The sequence below is a fragment of the Rana temporaria genome, chromosome 1 (assembly GCF_905171775.1).
Source record: "Rana temporaria chromosome 1, aRanTem1.1, whole genome shotgun sequence".
NCBI classification, from domain to species: domain Eukaryota; kingdom Metazoa; phylum Chordata; class Amphibia; order Anura; family Ranidae; genus Rana; species Rana temporaria.
The window spans coordinates 585,852,325-585,876,695 of NC_053489.1; the positions used below are offsets into that span (position 1 = coordinate 585,852,325).

At 43.6% G+C, this 24,371-nt stretch overlaps 1 protein-coding gene across 1 annotated transcript in view; it reads left to right on the forward strand.

Moving 5' to 3' along the window:
• The first annotated feature begins 7,517 nt into the window (after positions 1-7,517).
• Positions 7,518-24,371, forward strand: part of BEND4 (BEN domain containing 4) — a 202,506-nt gene continuing 185,652 nt past the window's right edge. Inside the window, exon 1 of the mRNA XM_040335023.1 lies at positions 7,518-8,074. Within this exon, the coding sequence (XP_040190957.1) occupies positions 7,696-8,074 (379 nt within the window). The 5' untranslated portion in view covers positions 7,518-7,695. The remainder of the gene's footprint in view (positions 8,075-24,371) is intronic.

Here is a 24,371-nt window from a genome sequence, read left to right on the forward strand (position 1 = left end):
TGATTGACAAACGGCTGTGACAGATGGATAGAGTAAAGAATCACCACCAATGCAAAACACTTTTTATTTTCTATTGTAAAATATCAAGAATATTCTGAGCCAATCAGAGTGCTCCTTCCGCATTTGCCGAATATTCGCAATTATTTTGTATTGTAAAATATCACGAATATTCTGAGCCAATCAGAGTGCTCCTTCCGCATTTGCCGAATATTCGCAATTATTTTGTATTGTAAAATATCAAGAATATTCTGAGCCAATCAGAGTGCTCCTTCCGCATTTGCCGAATATTCGCAATTATTTTGTATTGTAAAATATCAAGAATATTCTGAGCCAATCAGAGTGCTCCTTCCGCATTTGCCGAATATTCGCAATTATTTTCTATTGTAAAATATCAAGAATATTCTGAGCCAATCAGAGTGCTCCTTCCGCATTTGCCGAATATTCGCAATTATTTTGTATTGTAAAATATCACGAATATTCTGAGCCAATCAGAGTGCTCCTACCGCAGTTATCGAAAATTCGCAATTATTTTCGCATTCGCAATAGCGAAAATTCGCAATCATTTCATTTCGATAAAATATCACGAATATTCGAATTTAGCGAATATATCTCGAATATTCGACTATATATTCGAGATATATCGCGAAATCGAATATGGCGTATTCTGCTCAACACTAATCTTTATACCGAATCTCCCAAAAGTGAAACCCCCCCCCCCCCCACATTTTTGTAAATATTTTATTATACCTTTTCATGTGACAACACTGAAGAAATGACACTTTGCTACAATGTAAAGTAGTGAGTATACAGCTTGTATAACAGTGTCAATTTGCTGTCCCCTCAAAATAACTCAACACACAGCCATTAATGTCTAAACCGCTGGCAGCAAAAGTGAGTACACCTCTAAGTGAAAATTTCCAAATTGGGCCCAAAGTGTCAATACTTTGTGTGGCCACCATTATTTTCCAGCACTGCCTTAACCCTCTTGGGCATGGAGTTCACCAGAGCTTCACAGGTTGCCATTGGAGTCCTCTTCCACTCCTCCATGATGACATCACAGAGCTGGTGGATGTTAGGGACCTTGCGCTCCTCCACCTTCCGTTTGAGGATGCCCCACAGATGCTCCATAGGGGTTAGGTCTGGAGACATGCTTGGCCAGGCCAACACCTTTACCCTCAGCTTCTTTAGCAATGCAGTGGTCATCTTGGAGGTGTGTTTGGGGTCGTTATGATGTTAGAATACTGCCCTGCAGCCCAATTTCCGAAGGGAGGAGATCATGCTCTGCTTCAGTATGTCACAGTACATGTTGGCATTCATGGTTCCCTCAATGAACTGCAGCTCCCCAGTGTCGGCAGCACTCATGCAGCCCCAGACCATGACATTCCCACCACCATGCTTGACTGTAGGCAAGACACACTTGTCTTTGTACTCCTCACCTGGTTGCTGCCACACATGCTTGACACTATCTGACTCCAATTAAGTTTATCTTGGTCTCATTAGACCACATGCCATGGTTCCAGTAATCTGTGTCCTTTTCACCTTAAAATGGAGGTCCGAATAAAAAAAAATTAAGAGCCGACAGCTACAAATACTGTAGCTGCTGACTTAATAAATGGACACTTACCTGTCCAGGGTGCCCGCGATGTTGGCACCCGAGGCCGACCCGTTCCTCGGAATGCAGCCGCCGCCATCCTCGGTGAGGGAATCAGGAAGTGAAGCGTTGTGGCTTCACTTACCGGTTCCCTACTGCAGATGCCTGAGTCGCGCTGCACATCCTCACTGGTCCCTGCTGTCTTCTGGGACCTGTGTGTTTCCCAGAAGACAGCGGAGGGAATTGGGTGCAAATACCTATATCTGCAGCCCCCTCCCCCCTGAAAGGTGCCAACTGTGACAACGGAGGGGGGGGGGGGTTTAGAAAAGCGGAGGTTCCATTTTTGTGTGGACCTCCGCTTTAATGCATCCTATGCATTAAGGTAAAAAAACTTCTGGCAGTCACCAGCCCCCCCCCCCCCGTTTTACTTACCTGAGCCCTGGAATGTCCCACGGCGAGGATGTGCCGGGGGCCGGGCCGGGTCCTGCACACACCGTCTATATAAGGTTCCACAGTTAACAGTGCATGTCAGAGCACAAACTAAGCCATGAAGTCCAAGGAATTGTCTGTAGACTTCTGAGACAGGATTGTATCAAGGCACAGATGTCAAGAAGGGTACAGAAACAATGTCTCCGGCATTGAAGGTCCCAATGAGGACAGTGGCCTCCATCAATTGTAAATAGAAGACGTTTGGAACCACCAGGACTTTTTCTATAATGGGCTGCCCCGCCAAACTGAGCGATCGGGGGAGAAAGGCCTTAGTCAGTGAGGTGACCAGGAACCTGATGGCCCCCCTGACAGAACTCCAGCATTTCTCTGTGGAAAGAGGAGAACCTTCCAGAAGAACAACCATCTCTGCAGCACTCCACCAATCAGGCCTGTATGGTAGAGTGGCCAGATGGAAGCCACTCCTCAGTAAAAGACACATGACAGCCAAAAGGCACCTGAAGGAATCTCAGACTATGAGAAACAAAATTCTGATGAAACAAAAATAGAACTGTTTGGCCTGAATGGCAAGCATCATGTCTGGAGGAAACCAGGCACCGCTCATCACCTGGCCAATACCATCCCTACAGTGAAGCATGGTGGTGGCAGCATCATGCTGTGGTGATGCTTTTCAGTGGACTGCTTTTTAGGAGATTGGTCAGGATTGAGGGAAAGATGAATGCAGCAATGTCCAGAGACATCCTTGATGAAAACCTGCTCCAGAGTGCTCCGGGACGAGGTTTCATCTTCCAACAGGACAAAGCCCCCAAGCACACAGCCAAGATAACAAATGAGTGGCTATGGGCCAAATCTGTGAATGTCCTTGAGTGGCCCAGCCAGAGCCCAGACTTGAACCTGATTGAACATCTGTGGAAAGATCTGAAAATGGCTGTGCACCGACGCTTCCCATACAACCCGATGGAGCTTCAGAGGTCCTACAAAGAAGAATGGGAGAAACTGCCCAAAAATAGCTTTGCCAAGCTTGTAGCATCATACTCAAAAAAAAAACTGAGGCTGTAATTGGTGCCAAAGGAGCTTCAACAAAGTATTTACCAAAGGCTGTGAATACTTATGTATGTGATTTATTGTTTTATTTTTTTAATACATTTGCAAAGATATCAAACAAACTTCTTTCATGTTGTCATTATGGGGTATTGTTTGTAGAATTTTGAGGAAAACAATGAATTTAACCACTTCATTACTGGGCACTTAAACCCCCTTCGTGCCCAGACCAATTTTCAGCTTTCAGCGCTGACGCATTTTGAATGACAATTGCGTGGTCATACAACACTGTATCCAAATTATATTTTTATCATTTTTTTCCCACAAAGAGAGCTTTCTTTTTGTGGTATTTTATCATCTCTGCGATTTTTATGTTTTGCGCTATAAACATAAAAAGACAGAAAATTTTGAAAAAAATCACAACATTTTTTACTTTTTGTTATAATATCCAATTTTTTTTAAAAAAAAAAAAATTTCCCTCGGTTTAGGCCGATACATATTCTTCTACATATTTTTGCTAAAAAAAAAATCGCAATAAGCGAATATTGATTGGTTTGCGCAAAAGTTATAGCGCCTACAAAATAGGGGATAGATTTATGATTTTTTTTTTTTACTAGTAATGGTGGCGATCTGCAATTTTTTTGTCAGGCCTGCGATTTTGCGGCGGACGTATCGGATACTTTTGACACAATTTTGGGACCATTCACATTTATACAGCGATCAGTGCTATAAAAATGCACTAATTACTGTATAAATGTGACTGGCAGTGAAGGGGTTAACACTAGGGGGTGAGGAAGGGGTTAAATGTGTATCCTGGGAGGGAGCTGTGGTGGCTCAACGCGATTGGCACTGCGCTGACAAGCCATTCACCTCTGCAGCTAGAGGTTCGGATCCCGGTCTCGGCTTCATGTGAATTGAGTTTGGTGGTCTCAGCCCGGCTCCCGGTGGGTGTGCTATGCAAGGTAAGCCTGTGCTTAGTACGCCCACCCCCCTCCCACAAAAACCACCACACCTACACAGGCACTCTAAATTGGGTTAACACACTCACATTGACCACGCGGTCTCTAAAAGAGAGGCGAAGGACTAATGGGGCTGGTTGAGCGGGCTAATCCTCTCACTCCCTTATAGGGAGTCCCTCTGCCCCGTTGGGCTTCAAAGCGGAGCAGGTAGGGCGGGCTGTGTGGGAGGACCCCCTCACACACCCGCCATTGCCACCCGGGGCACGGAGAAAGGTGGCAGATTGCCTCTGGGGGAGGCCTGCCTACTCCCAACTCCTGCAGTCCGGCTCCTCTCTCGAGTACACGCACAAAAAATACACTTTAAAAAAAAAAAAAAAAATAAAAAAAAAAAAAAAATGTGTATCCTGGGTGTGTTCTGTGTGGGGGGAGGAGACTGACTGGGGGAGGTGACCGATGCTGTGTCCCTATGTACAAGGGACACAGATCGGTCTCCTCTCTCCCTGACAGGACGTGGAGCTCTGTGTTTACACACAGAGCTCCACGTCCCTGCTGTCACCACCGATCGCGGGCACCTGGCGGACATCACGGCCGCCAGGCACACACATCGGCTCCTGAGCGATGCGCTGTGCACGTTGTTTCCCCGTTGCGCGCCCCCAGCGGCGCGCACGGGGAATGACAACAACAGGACGTCCAAAGACGCCCACTCGGCACTTGAGAGCCGCGCTGTGGACGTCTTTTGTCCATAGCACGGATCCCAAGTGGTTAAAGGAGTTATAACGAAAAACATGTTTTCACCTTCAATTACCATCACTCGCAATCTATGCATTAAGGTGAAAAAACATCTGATGATGCCGGCCCCCCCGAGCCCCCCTTATACTTACCTGACCCCTCAAAAGTACCGCGCCCGGTCCCGAGATCCTCTTCGCCGCTCAGCCTGGCCGCTGATTGGCTAGAGCGGATGGATTGAGAGCAGCGCAGCCATTGGCTGGCGCTGCTGTCAATCACATCCAGTGATGCAGCACGCCGAGGGGCGGGGCCGAGTGATACAGTGAGTGGCTATGGCCGCTCGCTTTATCACGGGAGCGCGCCCGCAAGGACTCACCACCATGTGAGCTCTCTCGCATGAATGTGATGAGTTCTTGTGGGGAGGACCAGAGACAGCCGCTGAGGGACCCCCAGAAGACGTGGATCGGGGCCACTCTGTGCAAAACGAACTGCACAGTGGAGGTAAGTATAACATGTTTGTTATTTTAAAGAACTTTTTTTTTTCCTATAGTAACCCTTTAATCCATTTTGGAATAAGGCTGTAATATAACAAAATGTGGAAAAAGTGAAGCTCTGTGAATACTTTCCAGATGCACTGTATATTGAAAGTCAGCAGCTACAGCATTTGAAGTTGCTGACTTCTATTTTTATTTTACAGACTGGCGCTCCTCTATGAAGAAGTATTAAACCCAAAAGCAAACATTGATTATATTCCACTTTACCAATTCTTAGATGTGATGGCTGCTTTAGTTTTCTTTTTAGGCTTTCTTTCTTCTATTTTCATCTGATGATCCAGCCAGCAAGTCTATTGTTTTTGAAAAGAACAAGCTCTCTAGCAGAATGTTTCAGTTACAGAGATAAGAAAAAACATTTAACACTGGCAGGGGTGCATACAAGGATCAACTTCGGTTTACATTTATGTAAAACCTTTAATCCAAGGAGGGAAAAAAATCTGCTAGAATGCCTAACACTCTCCTTCCCCCCAGACTGACAATGCTGCTGCCCAAAGGTGCCCCCTGTGCTCCTTCATCCAGAGTGGTGTCTGTATAACACAGGAGGTGGCCGGATCACCAGGTGAAATAAAGGCTAAAAAAGAAAATGAATGCAGCCATCACAATGAAGGATCAGCAAGCTGCAATATCTTCAATGTTTGGGTTTAATATCACTTGTAGGGCTGTCAGTTATCCCCCAAGTTACATATGAGATGTGCAGCCAGACTTTCCAGGCTGATCAGAGTCCAGACTTTTCAGGCTGATCAGAGTCCAGACTTTTCAGGCTGATCAGAGTCCAGTCATTTCAGGCTGATCAGAGTCCAGACTTTCCAGGCTGATCAGAGTCCAGACTTTTCAGGCTGATCAGAGTCCAGACTTTTTCAGGCTGATCAGAGTCCAGACTTTTCCAGGCTGATCAGAGTCCAGACTTTCCAGGCTGATCAGAGTCCAGACTTTTCCAGGCTGATCAGAGTCCAGACTTTTCCAGGCTGATCAGAGTCCAGACTTTTCAGGCTGATCAGAGTCCAGACTTTTCAGGCTGATCAGAGTCCAGACTTTTCAGGCTGATCAGAGTCCAAAATTTTAAGGCTGATCAGAGTCCAGACTTTTCAGGCTGATCAGAGTCCAGACTGTCCAGGCATTTCAGGCTGATCAGAGTCCAGACTTTCCAGGCTGATCAGAGTCCGGACTTTTCAGGCTGATCAGAGTCCAGACTTTTCAGGCTGATCAGAGTCCAGACTTTTCAGGCAGATCAGAGTCCAGACTTTTCAGGCTGATCAGAGTCCAAAATTTTAAGGCTGATCAGAGTCCAGACTTTTCAGGCTGATCAGAGTCCAGACTTTTCAGGCTGATCAGAGTCCAGACTTTTCAGGCTGAGCAGAGTCCAGACTTTTCAGGCTGATCAGAGTCCAGACTTTTCAGGCTGAGCAGAGTCCAGACTTTTCAGGCTGATCAGAGTCCAGACTTTTCAGGCTGATCAGAGTCCAGACTTTTCAGGCTGATCAGAGTCCAGACTTCTCAGGCTGATCAGAGTCCAGACTTTTCAGGCTCATCAGAGTCCAGACTTCTCAGGCTGAGCAGAGTCCAGACTTTTCAGGCTGAGCAGAGTCCAGACTTTTTCAGGCTGATCAGAGTCCAGACTTTTCCAGGCTGATCAGAGTCCAGACTTTTCAGGCTGATCAGAGTCCAGACTTTTCCAGGCTGATCAGAGTCCAGACTTTTCCAGGCTGATCAGAGTCCAGACTTTTCAGGCTGATCAGAGTCCAGACTTTTCAGGCTGATCAGAGTCCAGACTTCTCAGGCTGATCAGAGTCCAGACTTTTCAGGCTCATCAGAGTCCAGACTTCTCAGGCTGAGCAGAGTCCAGACTTTTCAGGCTGAGCAGAGTCCAGACTTTTTCAGGCTGATCAGAGTCCAGACTTTTCCAGGCTGATCAGAGTCCAGACTTTTCAGGCTGATCAGAGTCCAGACTTTTCAGGCTGATCAGAGTCCAGACTTTTCCAGGCTGATCAGAGTCCAGACTTTTCAGGCTGATCAGAGTCCAGACTTTTTAGGCTGATCAGAGTCCAGACTTTTTCAGGCTGATCAGAGTCCAGTGGATTGTATGTGTGTGAAGTGTTGCTCGGGGGATCAATGTGCTGTAATGACCCCCCTGCACTCCAGGCACCTGGAATTGTGAGCAGCACCCAGCAGAGCTCAGCCAGCAGCCAGCAGCTGCACGCCCCGCCCCTTCCCCCCATCATCATTAGCAAATATTACCCTAAACACTTGCTCTTTACCTCCCTTCTCCCTCCAGGCATTGGAGAGGCCGGCTGTCAATCAGGCGGCTCCCCTCTGCTCGGCTCAGCGGCGGTGATCAGAGACAAGAAGACGATCGGAGGGAAGGGAGAGCACGGAGGAGATGGAGGAGGAGATGCAGCCGGCAGAGGAGGGGCCCTGCATCCCGAAAATCTACAAACAGAGGAGCCCCTATAGCGTCCTCAAGACCTTCTCCTCCAACAAGAGGTCCCTGCTGGCCAGGAGGTACGACCGGCCCACCATGGTGGAGATCCCACATCTGGGGACACCTTTCCCCAACCAGACCCCAGCCTCCTCCATCAGCACCGAGCCCCAGCAGCAGCATCATTACCAGCAGGCTCACAGCTCCTATCACAACGGGCCCATCCGAGCCAACCCAACCACCTCCTCCCACTGCCACACCAGGGGGGGGCAACCCGGAGCCAACAACAACAGGTTCTGCCAGCAGGCCACCAGCGAGGGCAACCTGGAACTCAGTGCAGGTAGGTACAGGAGGGGGGAGGGGATCACCTATAGGTGTGTGTGCTGGGATCACACCTCACTCTATACCATCACTACTTTACCTGACCAAAGAAAAGTTCACTTTGGGGAAGTTTACTTACTTACTCACTAGTAGTGACATGTCTCCTCCATATACACACATCTCCATACATGGGAGAGATCTGATCTATATACACATCTCCATACTTGAGATAGAGAGATCTGGTCTATATACACATCTCCATACATGGGAGAGATCTGGTCTATATACACACACATCTCCATACATGGGAGAGATCTGGTCTATACACACACCTCTATACATGAGAGAGATCTGATCTATATACACACATCTCCATACATGAGAGAGATCTGATCTATATACACACATCTCCATACATGAGAGAGATCTGATCTATATACACATCTCTATACACGAGAGAGAGATATAGAGAGATCTGATCTATATACACACCTCTATACATGAGAGAGAGATATAGAGAGATCTGATCTATATACACATCTCGATACATGAGAGAGAGATATAGAGAGATCTGATCTATATACACACCTCTATACATGAGAGAGAGATATAGAGAGATCTGATCTATATACACACCTCTATACATGAGAGAGAGATATAGAGAGATCTGATCTATATACACACCTCTATACATGAGAGAGAGATATAGAGAGATCTGATCTATATACACACCTCTATACATGAGAGAGAGATATAGAGAGATCTGATCTATATACACACCTCTATACATGAGAGAGAGATATAGAGAGATCTGATCTATATACACACCTCTATACATGAGAGAGAGAGATATAGAGAGATCTGATCTATATACACATCTCGATACATGAGAGAGAGATATAGAGAGATAAATATATATATATATATATAGACAGCTAGATAGAGAGAGAGATAGAGAGATCTGGTCTATATACACACATCTATACATGAGAGAGAGATATAGAGAGATCTGATCTATATACACACATCTATACATGAGATATATATATATATATATATATATATATATATATATATATATAGAGAGAGAGAGATCTGGTCTATATACACACCCCTATACATGAGATATATATATATATAGACAGCGAGATATAGAGAGATCTGATCTATATACAGTACATACATCTCTATACATGAGAAAGAGAGAGATATATAGAGATCTGATCTATATACACACATCTATATACATGAATGAGATATATATATATATATATATATATATATATATATATAGAAAGATCTGATCTATATACAGTACATACATCTCCATACACGAGAGAGATAGAGATCTGATCTGTATACACACATCTCTATACATGGGATAGATAGATATAGAGAGAGATCCGATCTATATACACATCTCTATACATGAGAGAGAGATATAGAGATCTGATCTATATACAGTACACACATCTCTATACATGGGATAGGTATATCTATAGAGAGAGATCTGATCTATATACACACACTTCTCTATACATGGGATAAGTTTATATATATATATATATAGAGAGAGAGAGAGAGAGAGAGAGAGAGAGAAAGAGAGAGAGATCTGATCTCTATACATGGGATATACTGTATAAATATATATATATATATATATATATATAGAGAGAGAGAGAAAGTTCGGGATCTATAAATATACATAGAGAGAGAGAGGGAGAGAGATATAGTATATACATATATCTCTAAAGATTTATAATCAATAGAGAGAGATCAGCTGTGATCAGACATTTCTATTGATAAATATATAAATAAATCTTCTCTATATAGAAAGAGATCTATATATAGAGAGAGAGAGAGAGAGTGATCAAGATCTGCTGTATATAGAAAGATCTCCATAGCTATAGATTAGACTGAGATCCGTTATATATATATAGAGAGAGAGATCTCTGTATCTATATATAGAGAGGTCTGCTGTATATAGAGCGATCTCCATAGTTATATATAGACAGAGATGTGCTGTATATAGAGAGATCTACTTAGCTATTTATAGAGAGAGATCAGCTGTAAATGGAGAGATCTACATAACTCTATATAAAGACATCTGCTGTATATAGAGAGATCTCCATAGTTATATATAAAGAGCGATCTGCTGTATATAGAGAGATCTCCATAGTTATATATAAAGAGCGATCTGCTGTATATAGAGAGATCTCCATAGTTATATATAGACAGAGATCTGCTGTATATAGAGAGATCTACATAAATATATATAAAGAGATCTGCTGTATATAGAGAGATCTCTATAGCTATGTATAAAGAGAGCTCTGCTGTATATAGAGGGATCTCCCTATATATAGCCACAGACTTCTCTATATACAGCAAATCTCTGTCTATAAATAGCAGATCTGCGGTATATATAGAGAGATTTCCATAACTATATATAGGGAGATCTGCTGTATATAGAGAGAGCTCCATAACTATATATAGAGAGATCTGCTGTATATAGAGATATCCCCATAACTATATATAGAGAGATCTGCTGTATATAGAGAGATCTGCTGTATATAGAGAGATCTCCATAACTATATATATAGTGATCTGCTGTGTATAGAGAGATCTCCATAACTATATATAGAGAGATCTGCTGTATATAGAGAGATCTCCATAACTATATATAGAGAGATCTGCTGTATATAGAGAGATCTCCATAACTATATATAGAGAGATCTGCTGTATATATAGAGAGATCTCCATAACTATATATAGAGAGATCTGCTGTGTATAGAGAGAGATCTCCATAACTATATATAGAGAGATCTGCTGTATATAGAGAGATCTCCATAACTATATATAGAGAGATCTGTATATATAGAGATCTCCATAACTATATATAGAGAAAGATTACATTTATATAGAGAGCTCTTCATAACTGTATAGAGAGAGATCTGCTGTATACAGAGATCATACACATATATAAAGAGAGAAGGTGCGAGTTGCGTTATATAGAGAGATCTGCTGTATATAGAGAGATCCTCATCTAGTACAGGAGGATCACCTTCCCGGTGGCCAGACACGCTTCCCTTTGCCATGATGTATCAGTGTAAATTTAGATAGATTGAATCCATTTGCTCTCCACGCACAATGATCTCCTGTGGTCCATCCTCCTCGGATAGCTGTGTATGTACGCTGTGCCTTTCTTGTTGTTATTACAATGCTAAATAAAGATTTCATAGAAAGATTCGATCAAACTGAGTCGATGGGCCAGGACAGAAGATGATCGATGATGTTGCATTGGTCGGCAGCACTGAGATGCTTTTTCTCATGGATCTGATTGTATCTCCGTCAGATTATCAGATTGCATGATGGAAACAGAGGCGATCGATAATTTACAATCAGATCTTCCAAGTATTTATCGTAATCCACACTTCCCCGTGTTTCTTGGTTAGATTGAGATCATTGAGAAAGAAATGGATCATTTATCGGAGGATGTATGGCCACCAATAATAATGGTAGTTCTGATGACTTCAGGGGTGTGTTCCATTTAATTCTATTTCCTTTACACATGATTGTGTATTCTACCTGAACGCGGCGTCACCTTCTCTGTGTAACATAATCATACACTTTACAGAGCGATCACTTACTTTCCTGAACACCTTCTACCCTTTCAGCTCTGATTCATACCTGAGCTTTTTGTAGCCCTAAGTATATCATTGCACTTTGCTGGTCCTTAGGTGGCTGCGTTAGTTTTCTTATTTCACATTTTCATTCCTTTCCTTAAACCTGATAAACTTGCTATTAACTCACTTTCTGTCCTAGGGTGACAACTGTAAAGAGCAGCATTGTCACCGTAGGACAGGAATTTTCTTTGGACTACCTAACGCTGGCCATACATCATACTATTTTCTACCAAAACCATATACTATGACATCAAACCTAAACACTTTCAATTTGCATGCAATCAGGTATGCCCTTGCACTACAGAGTTGAAGTTAAATCTAAAGGAAATTGAATAAGAAAATTGTATAATGCATTTCCAGCTTAAAGGGGAGGTTCACCCTAAAAACCACTTTCTCTAATTACACTGGCCCCCACATTACAATACGATTATGCCTGTTATGTTTTTTTTGATGCTGTACATACCTTCGTACAGCTATTCACCCCTGTCTTCGGGGTTGCGAGTCCTGCGGGAGTGGGCGTTCCTCACATGCTGGTGATTGACGTTTTGACAAAAAAACAGCTCCCCCCCGTCGCGTAAGCCGCGTCACGATTGGCGAAAGGAGCAGAACGGCGATGCGCAGGCGCAGTATAGCGCCGACTCGCCGTTCGGCTCCTTTCGCCAGTCGTGACGCGGCTTACGCGACGGGGGGGAGCTGTTTTTTTGTCAAAACATCAATCACCAGCATGTGAGGAACGCCCACTCCCGCGGGACTCGCAACCCCAAAGCCAGGGGTGAATAACTGTACGAAGGTATGTACAGCATCAAAAAAAACATAACAGGCATAATCGTATTGTAATGTGGGGGCCAGTGTAATTAGAGAAAGTGGTTTTTAGGGTGAACCTCCCCTTTAACACTCCCTCTCTATTTCCTGGCAGGGGGAGGTGTTTTGTAGTCCACGGAGATGGCAGGAAATAATGTTAGCTGATAACAGTCCAGAGGCAAGGACCAGAGGATGTTATCAGATCACAAGATTTCTTGCTGGTAATTTTTTTCTTCGCTAGTCGAACAGATATAATAAAACACTTTCAATGGTCTATATCAGGGGTCTTCCAAACTTTCTAAACAGAGGGCCAGTTTATTGTCCTTCAGACTTAAGGGGGCCGAACTGAGACCAGCAGGAGTGGACAGTTTCCGGCCATCAGTGGAAGTAAACATCACTACATTTGGTATTAGGGGGAGGAATAGCGCCCCATTGTTAGTATCATTGGAAGGAATAGTGCCCCATTTTGTAGGCAGAATAGTGTCTCATATCAGTGGAGGAATAGTGCCCCAAGGGCCATATAAAGGCACGCAAAGGGCCGCATCTGGCCCCTGGGCCACAGTTTGGAGACCACTGGTCTATATAACAGACTAATGCTGCATACACACGATCAGTCCATCCGATGAGAACGGTCTGATGGACCGTTTTCATCGGTTAATTGATGAAGCTGACTGATGGTACGTCGTGCCTACACACCATCAGTTAAAAAAAACGATCGTGTCAGAACGCGGTGACGTAAAACACAACAACGTGCTGAAAAAAACGAAGTTCAATGCTTCCGAGCATGCGTCGACTTGATTCTGAGCATGCGTGGATTTTTAACCGATGGTTGTGCCTACTAACGATCGTTTTTTTTCTATCGGTTAGGAATCCATCGGTTAAATTTAAAATAAGATTGCTTTTTTTTTAACCTATGGATAAATAACCGATGGGGCCCACACACGATCGATTTGGTCCGATGAAAACCGTCCATCAGATCGTTCTCATCGGTTTGACCGATCGTGTGTACGCGGCATAAAAGGGAGGAAATTAGAGTTTACAAACACTTTAGGATGTGTTCACATCTATGCGTGCCAGGGAAGTGCACAAAATCGCCAACTTTTCCGACACGCACAGAATCGCACTGTCCTTTAGCAGATGCGCAGTGGTGCCACCACTTGTTAATGGCATTTGACAATGCGTATATTTGTGTAGGCCAAACCGCATGGTGCCACAAATGTGGTTCCGTGTGGCGTGCTTTTGGAATAGAATCAGGTCGTTACTTTACGTGTTTATCGCGCATAGGGCAGCCCATTGAAATTAAGCTGCCCTACACACAACGCATGGGAACGCACTGAAAATGCACAGATATGTGGTAGCACCTGCGTTTCTCACACATAGAGTCTTTAAGTGGTTAAACTAACCATTTACAGACCGAAGTTCATTCCTTTGATCTAAAAGAACCAAATGATACATTGTTTATAGTTATCTCCCAGAGCTGACAATGTTGATAAACATTTTCCAGCTTTTCTTTTTTTGGACAGCTGTGAGTGAGCAGAGAACGCTCTGCACTGTATGAATCGTGGAAATGCTGGATTATGATCGTGAGGGGGGTTGAATAGAGATCTCGATTTTTTTAATGATAAATAGTGCAGCTCTAGTTATTAGCCCTCATTGTAAATGAAGACGTTAAAGCGGAGTTCCACTCAAAAGTGGAGCTTCCGCTTTAAGCACTCCTCGCCCCTTACATGCCACATTTGATGTAATTTTTTCGGGGGGGGGGAGTGGGGGCTTCAGGTAGGAGTCCTGTCCCACTTCCTCCTTCCGCCCAGAGACCGCCTCCGCGACTTCTCTTCTCGCCTTAGGCGGCCCCTCCCTTTAGGCGATCTCCAGGGACACGTGATAGGTCCCATGAGATCGCCTGTCCACTCATAGAGCGCAGAGTGACTCGCGCATGCGCAGTGAGTGCCCGGCTAAAAGGCTGGAACTCCGCATTAAAGGACTGCCCGCAGCCCAGATTGCCGGAGGGAAAAGAGGACACCGTGGGGCTGGCTTGAGCGGAGTAAGATAAGTAATGCAACCTTCTCATCTGCCGAGTATTTCAATCTTGCAGTACAGGGGGCCCCACTGCGAAGGATTTCTTCTTCTAACCCGGAGTTTGGCTATAAGAATTATTGTGATCAAGTTACTGTAGTTGGAGTATAAAGTTATGACTATCTCTGAATAGGAAGATAAGGGTGCAGTGAAACTCGTACTTATGTTTTGAAGCCTGACTTTTTTATAGTCTCAATGACATCTTATTTTGGGGCAGGTAACAATTCCTGCGTCATCAAAGTTCTAGTGTGTATGGCAACGCAGTGAATCCCTCTGCTTTGTAAATAGCATGTATTTCCATTTTTTACTGTTCTGTACCATGTTTATATTGCATTTAATTACAAACTGTTCAGATTTTCTGTATTGCTTTGAGGAAGCATGTAAAATGTCTATGGTATTTCCTTTAAGGAATCTTAAAGAGAACCTGTCATGTTGGAAATGTGGACATTGCCCTAGGTTAAGGCTTAAAGGGGTTGTAAAGGCACATTTTTTTCCCTAAATAGCTTCCTTTACCTTAGTGCAGTCCTCCTTCACTTACCTCATCCTTCGTTTTTGTTTTTAAATGTCCTTATTTCTTCTGAGAAATCCTCACTTCCTGTTCTTCTGTCTGTAACTCCACACAGTAATGCAAGGCTTTCTCCCTGGTGTGGAGAAAGCCTCTTGAGGGGGCGAGCAGGAGTGTCAGGACGCCCACTAACACACAGCTCCTTTCTCTATCTGCAAAGTAGAGAGCGTCCTGACTCTCCTGCTCGCCCCCTCAAGAGGCTTTCTCCACACCAGGGAGAAAGCCCAGAAGAACAAGAAGTGAGGATTTCTCAGAAGAAATAAGGACATTTAACACATTTAAAAACAAAATGGAAGGATGAGGTAACTGAAGGAGGACTGCACTTAGGCTGGGTTCACACTACGATTTTCCCATCCGTCAGCCGCATACGATTTATATGAAAAAACGTATGCGGCTGAAACGGACGTAAACATATGGAACCGCACATATGTGCGTTTTCCATTGACATTAATGTTAAAAAAAAACGTATGCGTTTGCCATACTGTTTCAAAAACGGCCGCAAAACCGTGGTTGAATACGGTTTTGCGTACGTTTAAAAAACGTTTTGCCAGCAAATCGTACGCACCCGGATGCATCTGAGTGCATACGATTTGCAATGCATTGTCTATGCATGCGTTTTCCCGTACGGGCCCGTACGTTTTCAATACTGAAAACGTATGCGGCTGACGGACGGAAAAATCGTAGTGTGAACCCAGCCTAAGGTAAAGGAAGCTATTTAGGGTTTTTTTTTTTTTTTTTTTTTACCTTTACAACCCCTTTAAGGACTGTCATCCCTATAGTAGATTCTGTGACCCGAAATTAGCTGCAGCAGCCAAAGTTTCTACAGTACTCTAATAAGTTCCCTTTGTCATAGACATACTGGGGGCAGATTCACATACCTCCGCGCATCTTTAGGTCGGGCGCAGCGTATCTAAGATACACTACGCCGCCGTAACGTATTTTTTCTTTTTTCGAATCCTCAAAGAACTTGCACCGTAAGTTACGGCGGCGTAGTGTATCTTTGGCGGCGTAAGGGCGCGGAATTCAAATGGATGTAATAGGGGCGTGTTTTATGTAAATACGTCGTGACCCGACGTAAACAATGTTTTTTTTTCCGTGGGGGTATCCCAGCGTGCATGCTCGAAATTAAACCGGAACAAGCCAATGCTTACGACGGTGACGTCATTTTACGCAAATCCCTATTCGCGAACGACTTACGCAAACGACGTAAAAAATTCAAATTTCGACGCGGGAACGACGGCCATACTGTACTTAACATTGAGTACGCCACCATATAGCAGCTTTAACTATACGCCAGAAAAAGCCGAACGCAAACAACGTAAAAAAAATGCGCCGGACGTACGTTCGTGGATCGCCGTAACTAGCTAATTTGCATACTCGGCGCGGAATTCGACGGAAACTACACCTAGCGGTCGGCGGGAAAAAATGCACCTAAGATCCGACGGCGTACTAAGACGTACGCCTGTCGGATCGATCCCAGATGCCGTTGTATCTTCTTTTGTAGATACAAAAAAAAGATACGACGCGGGAAATTTAAAATTACGCCGGCGTATCAATAGATACGCCGGCGTAATTCTTTTGTGGATCTGCCCCACTATGTGCATCTGAATAAATATGATGCAAATGGCATAGCTAGAACCTGAAATGTATAGCGGAGAAGTGAAATCAATAATGCTATTGATATAACCTGGGAGCAATTTTGTGGGAAGTCATGCTGTCATTGTGGAATGTTAATATTACACTGTTTACCAGTGTAAACATTTCTGCTGGTAAGCTTCTTAAGCAGTGAATTGCTGAGAAACAGATTAAGATCAGGTAGTCCAATATTGCTATGACTTTGCTATGCACCAGCAGATATCTCACCAGGAACATTGAGGTCTCTGATCATGTTCGTTCTCATGGCTGACCTTGGCCCCTGTCCTGTGCAGTGATCACATTCCCTCTGTTCTCACCTGCATTAGGGCTCATGGAGGAGAAACCGCACTACACTGAGCTTCCCAGTGAAAGGCTGTGCAGGGGAGGCGTGTCAGGACAAGCAAGATCATTGGAGGAGAGCATAGCTTGAAAACTGACCATGCTGTGTTCTCCTGTTTAGCATGGTCATTTTTTATAGGAAAGCAGAGGGAGCGGCAAGAACGCCAGGGATTTCACACAAAGGAAGCAATACAAAGAGAACAGGGTAGAGGTCCTGATTCCCCTGTATAGATCTTTAGTTATCACTAGATGGGTCATCAGCCTCACAAAGAAGGTCCTTATTATGCTATATACACTCACCGGACACTTTATTGGGTACACTTGTTCAATTGCTTGGTAACACAAATTGCTAATCAGCCAATCACATGGCAGAAACTCAATGCATTTAGCATAGGTGTGCGCACAGGGTGTGCCAGGTGTGCCTGGGCACACCCTAATCACCCTGTGCTGGACAGATTACCCCTGTTTGGCTGCAGAGACAGGGACTAGGGAATCTCTGTCCTCAATCAGTTTCTCTGTCTCAAAGTGAGACATCAAGGGTCTCTTTAGACCCCTGATATTTCACCACAGCACCCCAGTGGGGCTCCTAAAAGATATTTGTATAAAACAATAATAAAAAATGATAGTAAAAAAAAAAGATCTTGTAAAAAATACTAAAATTGTAAAAAAATAGTAATAAAAAAATATATAAAAAATAAACTACTGCATCCACTGCTCTACCAACACTGTCCATTGCCCTAATATATATATATATATATATATATATATATATATATATATATATATATATATATATATATATATACAAGTGCATGTGTATTTGAGCTTTGGGGTGCACACCCTAATGCAATAGGCTGCGCACACCTATGGCATTTAGGCATCTAGAAGGGGTGATGACGACTTGCTGAAGTTCAAACCGAGTATCTGAATGGGGAAGAAAGAGAATTTAAGTGACTTTGAATGTGGCATGGTTGTTGGTGCCAGACGAGCTGGTCTAAGTATTTAAAAAACTGCTGATCTACTGGGATTTTTTTTTTTTTTTTTTTTTGCATTACCACTTACATTTTTTTATTAAAACAGAATAAAAAGCAATAGTCCTACTCACAAGACAATCGTAAGTAAGCGCTTTTCAGACAACTGGACTGGGCCTCGCGGCACCTGCCAGTGGAACTTCAGACATCTGAACGGCTGACGCGTTTCTGGGGCGTACCCCCTTCTTTTTTTTTTTTATAATTCTTTATTTTGTATATCTTTTTTTCTCTTTTCCTCTGTTCCTTCCACAGACATGACACAATAGGTACAGCTTTTACAGTCTCTACATCATTATAACATTCATTGAGATCTTCACCTTAACATCTCATAAACTCTATTTTACAGCCTTATAACATTCCTTGTAATCTTCACCTTAGCATCTCATATACTCTATATTTCCGCCTCCTATTACATTTCTAATCTCATCTGTACTGGCCCAGGTCCCCTATCCTTGGTGAACCCGCTATTTTCGTCTGCTATCCTCCAAGGGGGTGTTCTAAGCCCGAGGAAATGTTAATCGTCCACCCAAAAATCCTCCCTCCCTCCCCACCCAAAAAAAAAAAAAAAAAAAAAAAAAAAAGAAGAAATGCATCTGTCCCCGGTCTCTCCCCCGTCTCTCCCCCCTCCCCCCCCCCTAAAAGCTCCGCTCCCTATATTCAATGAATGGAGTCCAGGTCCTCCAATAGGTCTCCTCTCGTTCCTGTATTCCCATTGTGAGGTTTTCCATCATCTGTATCTCATTTATTCTGCTAAGCCATTGCAGTTTTGTTGGGGAGGCGGTACTCTTCCATAGGATAGGTATACACGCCTTTGCGGCTGTTATCAAGTGACGGATTAGAGATTGTTTATATTTTTCCATTGATATGGGAATGTCGAGTAACAAGAACGCCGCAGGTCTGTCTCCTAAGTTTATCCCGGTAATTTCCCGGATTGTCTCCGAGACCACCCTCCAGAATTCTCTTATCACCAGACATTCCCAGAATATGTGTACCATGGTGCCCTCCTCTTTCTGACATCTCCAGCAAATTTTTGACGTAGTGGGAAAAAAACGATTTAGTATTGTTGGTGTCCTGTACCACCTTGTCATAACTTTATATCCCCCCTCCTGGTACCTAGATGCGATTGAGGCTTTATGTATAAATGCAAAGATCTTATTTTTCTGAGTATCTGAAAACTTAACGCCCAGCTCCCTTTCCCATGCCTGTATGAAGACAAGCTCTCGTGGCGCCTTTGATTCGATCAATAAGGTATACATATATGATAGCATATGTCTCGATGGTTCTTTTTTTAAACAGATTTCCTCAAATTTGGACGGAGTCCCTATTTCTGCCTCGTGGGTCTTCAGAGATCCTAAAAACGTTCTCAACTGATTACGTCTCCATATATCTAAGTCTTCCCCATATACCAGTTCTAAATCTTCGTTCTGCATTACGTGGTTCTCTCTCATGAAATGTATCAGCCTGCAGGCTCCCTTCTGTCTCAAGTTATTGAAATAACGGTCTTTTAACCCTGGCCCAAAGCTCGGGTTTCCTAGGATAGGTGTCATAGGGCCGATACATTTCACCAGATTCGTATTCTTACACGCCCGCCTGGTAACTCTAAGTGTAGCCTTTATCATCGGGTGTTTCTTTGCGCTCTGAGGTATCTTATTCTCCCCCAACCACGCCAGACCTTCTATAGGGATACTACTGGCTTCTTGTTCCAGATTGACCCAGGGTTTGTCAGCCTGTTGTGTGCACCAATCCACTACTCGTGCTAGATGAGAGGCTTCATAGTACCCCATTGGATCTGGGAGGCCCACTCCTCCTTTATCTTTGGGTAGAGTCAGTATATTTCTCCGGACTCTGGCCGGTTTTCCAGCCCAAATGAACTTCATAAACTTTGCTCGTATGTCTCTCAGGAATCCCATCGGCAATGTTATGGGAAGGGTCTGCAGAAGATAGATTAGCCTTGGCATCGTGTTCATTTTTATTATATTTATTCGGCCAAACCATGAGAATGTTTCTTTATCCCATTTTTGTAAATCTAGCTTTATTTGTTTTATCAGGGGTATAAAGTTTAATTCAAAGATCCTGCCCAATTTCCTCGGTATCTTCGTCCCTAAATATTCCACATGGGAATCTGTCCATCTGAAAGAGAAACTACCGGCCAACTGATGCCGTAATCCACTGTTCACCTCAATTCCCATTGCTTCCGATTTGTTGTAGTTGACTTTAAAATTGGAAATTTTTCCATATCTTTTTATCTCTGCTAATAAGCAGGGGAGCGATGTTATCGGGGACGTTAATGTGAACAGTAGATCATCAGCATACGCTGCCACCTTATAGTCGTCTTCCCCAACCCGTATACCCCTTATATCGCTGTTTGCTCTAATAGTTCTTAAAAAGGGCTCCAGGGAAAGAATAAATATAATTGGGGATAGGGGGCATCCCTGTCGGGTTCCATTATGGATAGGGAAGGGATCTGATTTTTTCTCATTAATCCTCACTCTTGCCGATGGGCAGGAGTATAGGCTTGTGATCCAGTTCAGTAAGCCCTTCCCCAAACCAATATGTGATAGCATGACTTTTAGATATCCCCATTCCACCCTGTCAAAGGCTTTTTCCGCATCAGCGGATATCAAAACTACGGACTGGTGGCGTTGTTGTGCTAAATATATTGTACTTATTATCCTTTGGGTATTCTCTCTCCCTTCTCTGCCCGGGGTGAAACCCACTTGATCTGGGTGTATCAGAGCGGGGATATACGGCAACATTCTATCTGCCAGTATCTTCGCCAGGATTTTTAAATCGACATCTAGCAAGGATATTGGCCGATAACTTGAACACTCGGCGGGATCTTTCCCATCCTTGGGAATCACCACAATCTCGGCCATTAAGGTTTCCGCTGGCATCCTCTGTCCTTCGCGGATCGAATTAAAAGCCGCAACGAACCTAGGTGCCAGTTTTTCCGCAAAAATTTTGTAATACCGCAAGGTATAACCATCAGGACCCGGCGCCTTTCCCGCTTTTAATGCTCCTAAGGCTCCCAGAAATTCTTCAACTGTAATCGGGCCATCTATCATTTCTGCTTCTTCTGTAGGTATCTTTGGCATCTTTGAAGACAATAGATATTCCTTGGCCCTTTCCTCCCTTTCTGCAGTATTAATTCTTCCACCCTGCCTCTCCAAATTATATAAGTTTAAATAATAGACTCTAAATGCTTCAGCTATTTGCTGTGTTGAGCTCACCAGTACATTCATCTACTGGGATTTTCACACAAAACCATCTCTAGGGTTTACAGAAAAGGGCCTGGAAAAGAGAAAATATCCAGTGAGCGGCAGTTGTGTGGACGAAAATGCCTTTTTTAAATGCCATGGCCTACCTGAGTATTGTTGCTGACAATGTACATCCCTTTATGACTACAGTGTGCCCATCTTCTGATGGCTACGAGAGATTGGCATCCTGAATGTGCATCCGACAAATCTGCAGCAACTGTTTGATGCTATCGTGTCACTATGGACCAAAATCTCTGAGGAATGTTTCCAACACCTTATTGAATCTATTTTGCGAAGATTGAAGGCAGTTCTGAAGGCAAAAAGGGGTCCAACCTGGTACTAGCAAGGTGTGCCTAATAAAGTGACTGGTGAGTGTAGATCTTTAGTTATCACTTGAGAGATCGCCAACAGGAGGGAGGTCCTTATTTTTCTAGATAGATCTTAAGTTATCATTTGAGTGATCATCAGCAGGAAGAAAAAGCTTTGACTCCCACTATATAGATCTTTGTTATCATTAGAGGGATCCCTAGGAGGTAGAAGGAAGTCCTGTTATCACTATAAAGATCTTTAGTTATCAATTGAGGGGTCACCAGCAGGCTAAAGGAACTACCGATACCACTTAAACCTCTTAAGCCCCGGAGGATTTGGCTACCCAATAACCGGGCCGCTTTTTGCGATTTGGCACTGCGTCGCTTTAACTGACAATTGCGCGGTCGTGCGGCGTGGCTCCCAAACAAAATGTACATTCTTGTTTTCCCACAAATAGAGCTTTCTTTTGGTGGTATTTGATCACCTCTGCGGTTTAAATTTTTTGCACTATAAACAAAAGTTGAGCGACAATTAAAAAAAAAAGCAATATTTTGCTATAATAAATATCCCCATTTTTTTGCCATTTTTTTCTCAGTTTAGGCCGACATATTCTTCTACGTATTTTTGGTAAAAAAAAATCACAATAAGCGTTTGATTGGTTTGCGCAAAAGTTATAGCGTTTTCAAAATAAGGGATCGTTTTATAGCATTTTTATTAATAATTTTATTTTTTTACTAGTAATAGCGGCAATCAGAGATTTTTCTCATGACTGCTACATTATGGCAGACACATCGGACACTTTTGACGCTATTTTGAAATCAATTAACATTTATAGAGCGATCAGTGCTATAAAAATGCACTGATTACTGTATAAATGCGGACACATCGGACACTTTTGACGCTATTTTGAAACCATTAACATTTATAGAGCGATCAGTGCTATAAAAAATGCACTGATTACTGTATAAATGTGACTGGCAGGGAAGGGGTTAACCAATAGGGTGGTAGGAAGGGGTTAAGTGTGTCCTAGGGAGTGATTCTAACTGTGTGGGGGCGGGGCTTACTGTGACATGACACTGATCACTGCTCTTGATGAGAGGAGGCAGGCGATTAGTGTCCTGTAAAAAATAAAAAAACACTGCGCTAAACCAAAATAAACCTGTGAAAATGCTGCTGGTACCGAAAATACAGATACATATATTAAGAAAAATAGAAAAAAAGGAAGTACTTCCTTTTTTTCGATTAGTGTCCTGTCGCTAGGCAGAACAGGGAGATGCCTTGTTTACACTGGAATCCCCCCCGTTCTTCAGCTCATCGTGTCCGCGGGTCCCGCAGGCTTGGTCACGGAGCTCGCGTCAGGGGCAGCCGCACGGCACGAAATTAAAAGTAACGTAAAAGTTCTGCCGACGTAAATGTACATGGTACGGTTGGCAAGCGGTTAATAGATCTTTAGTTATCAATAGAGGGATCACCAGCAGAAGGAAGGAGGTCACGATTATTTTATATAGATCTTTAGTTATCACTACAGGAATCACCAGCAGGAGGGAGGAGATCTTCTTTTCCCTGTTAAGATTTTTTTAGTTATCACTAGAGAGATCACCAGCAGAAGGACGAAGGTCCTGATTCTTCTATATAGGTGTTAAGTTATCTCTAGAGGGATCACCAGCAGGAGGAAGGAGGTCTTCATTCCCCTACATAGATCTTTATTATCTCTAGAGGAATCACCAGTAGGAGGATGGAGGTCTTCATTCCCCTACATAGATCTTTATTATCTCTAGAGGGATCACCAGCAGGAGGAAGGAGGTCTTCATTCCCCTACATAGATCTTTATTATCTCTAGAGGGATCACCAGCAGGAGGAAGGAGGTCTTCATTCCCCTACATAGATCTTTATTATCTCTAGAGGAATCACCAGCAGGAGGAAGGAGGTCTTCATTCCCCTACATAGATCTTTATTATCTCTAGAGGGATCACCAGCAGGAGGAAGGAGGTCTTCATTCCCCTACATAGATCTTTATTATCTCTAGAGGGATCACCAGCAGGAGGAAGGAGGTCTTCATTCCCCTACATAGATCTTTATTATCTCTAGAGGAATCACCAGCAGGAGGAAGGAGGTCTTCATTCCCCTACATAGATCTTTATTATCTCTAGAGGGATCACCAGCAGGAGGAAGGAGGTCTTCATTCGCCTACATAGATCTTTATTATCTCTAGAGGGATCACCAGCAGGAGGAAGGAGGTCTTCATTCCCCTGCATAGATCTTTATTATCTCTAGAGGAATCACCAGTAGGAGGAAGGAGGTCTTCATTCCCCTACATAGATCTTTATTATCTCTAGAGCAGGCATGTCCAAAGTCCGGCCCGCGGGCCAAATGCAGCCCCCCTGTTGATTTAAAATGGCCCCCCTGGGGATTTGGATATATATATTGTTTGCGGCCCCCAGAGTCACAGGGTCACAAAAGATAAATACTGGATTTATCGGCGCTGCCTTGGAGGGGACAGGGAGGGGGCAGGACAAGCTGTTTACTCAGCAGCCTCTGTATTGGAAGTCCTGTCTCCTGGGATGCCATTGGATGACTGTTCTGTCTATCATTGGAGGCGGGACTTTGTATTAAAGAGGCCACA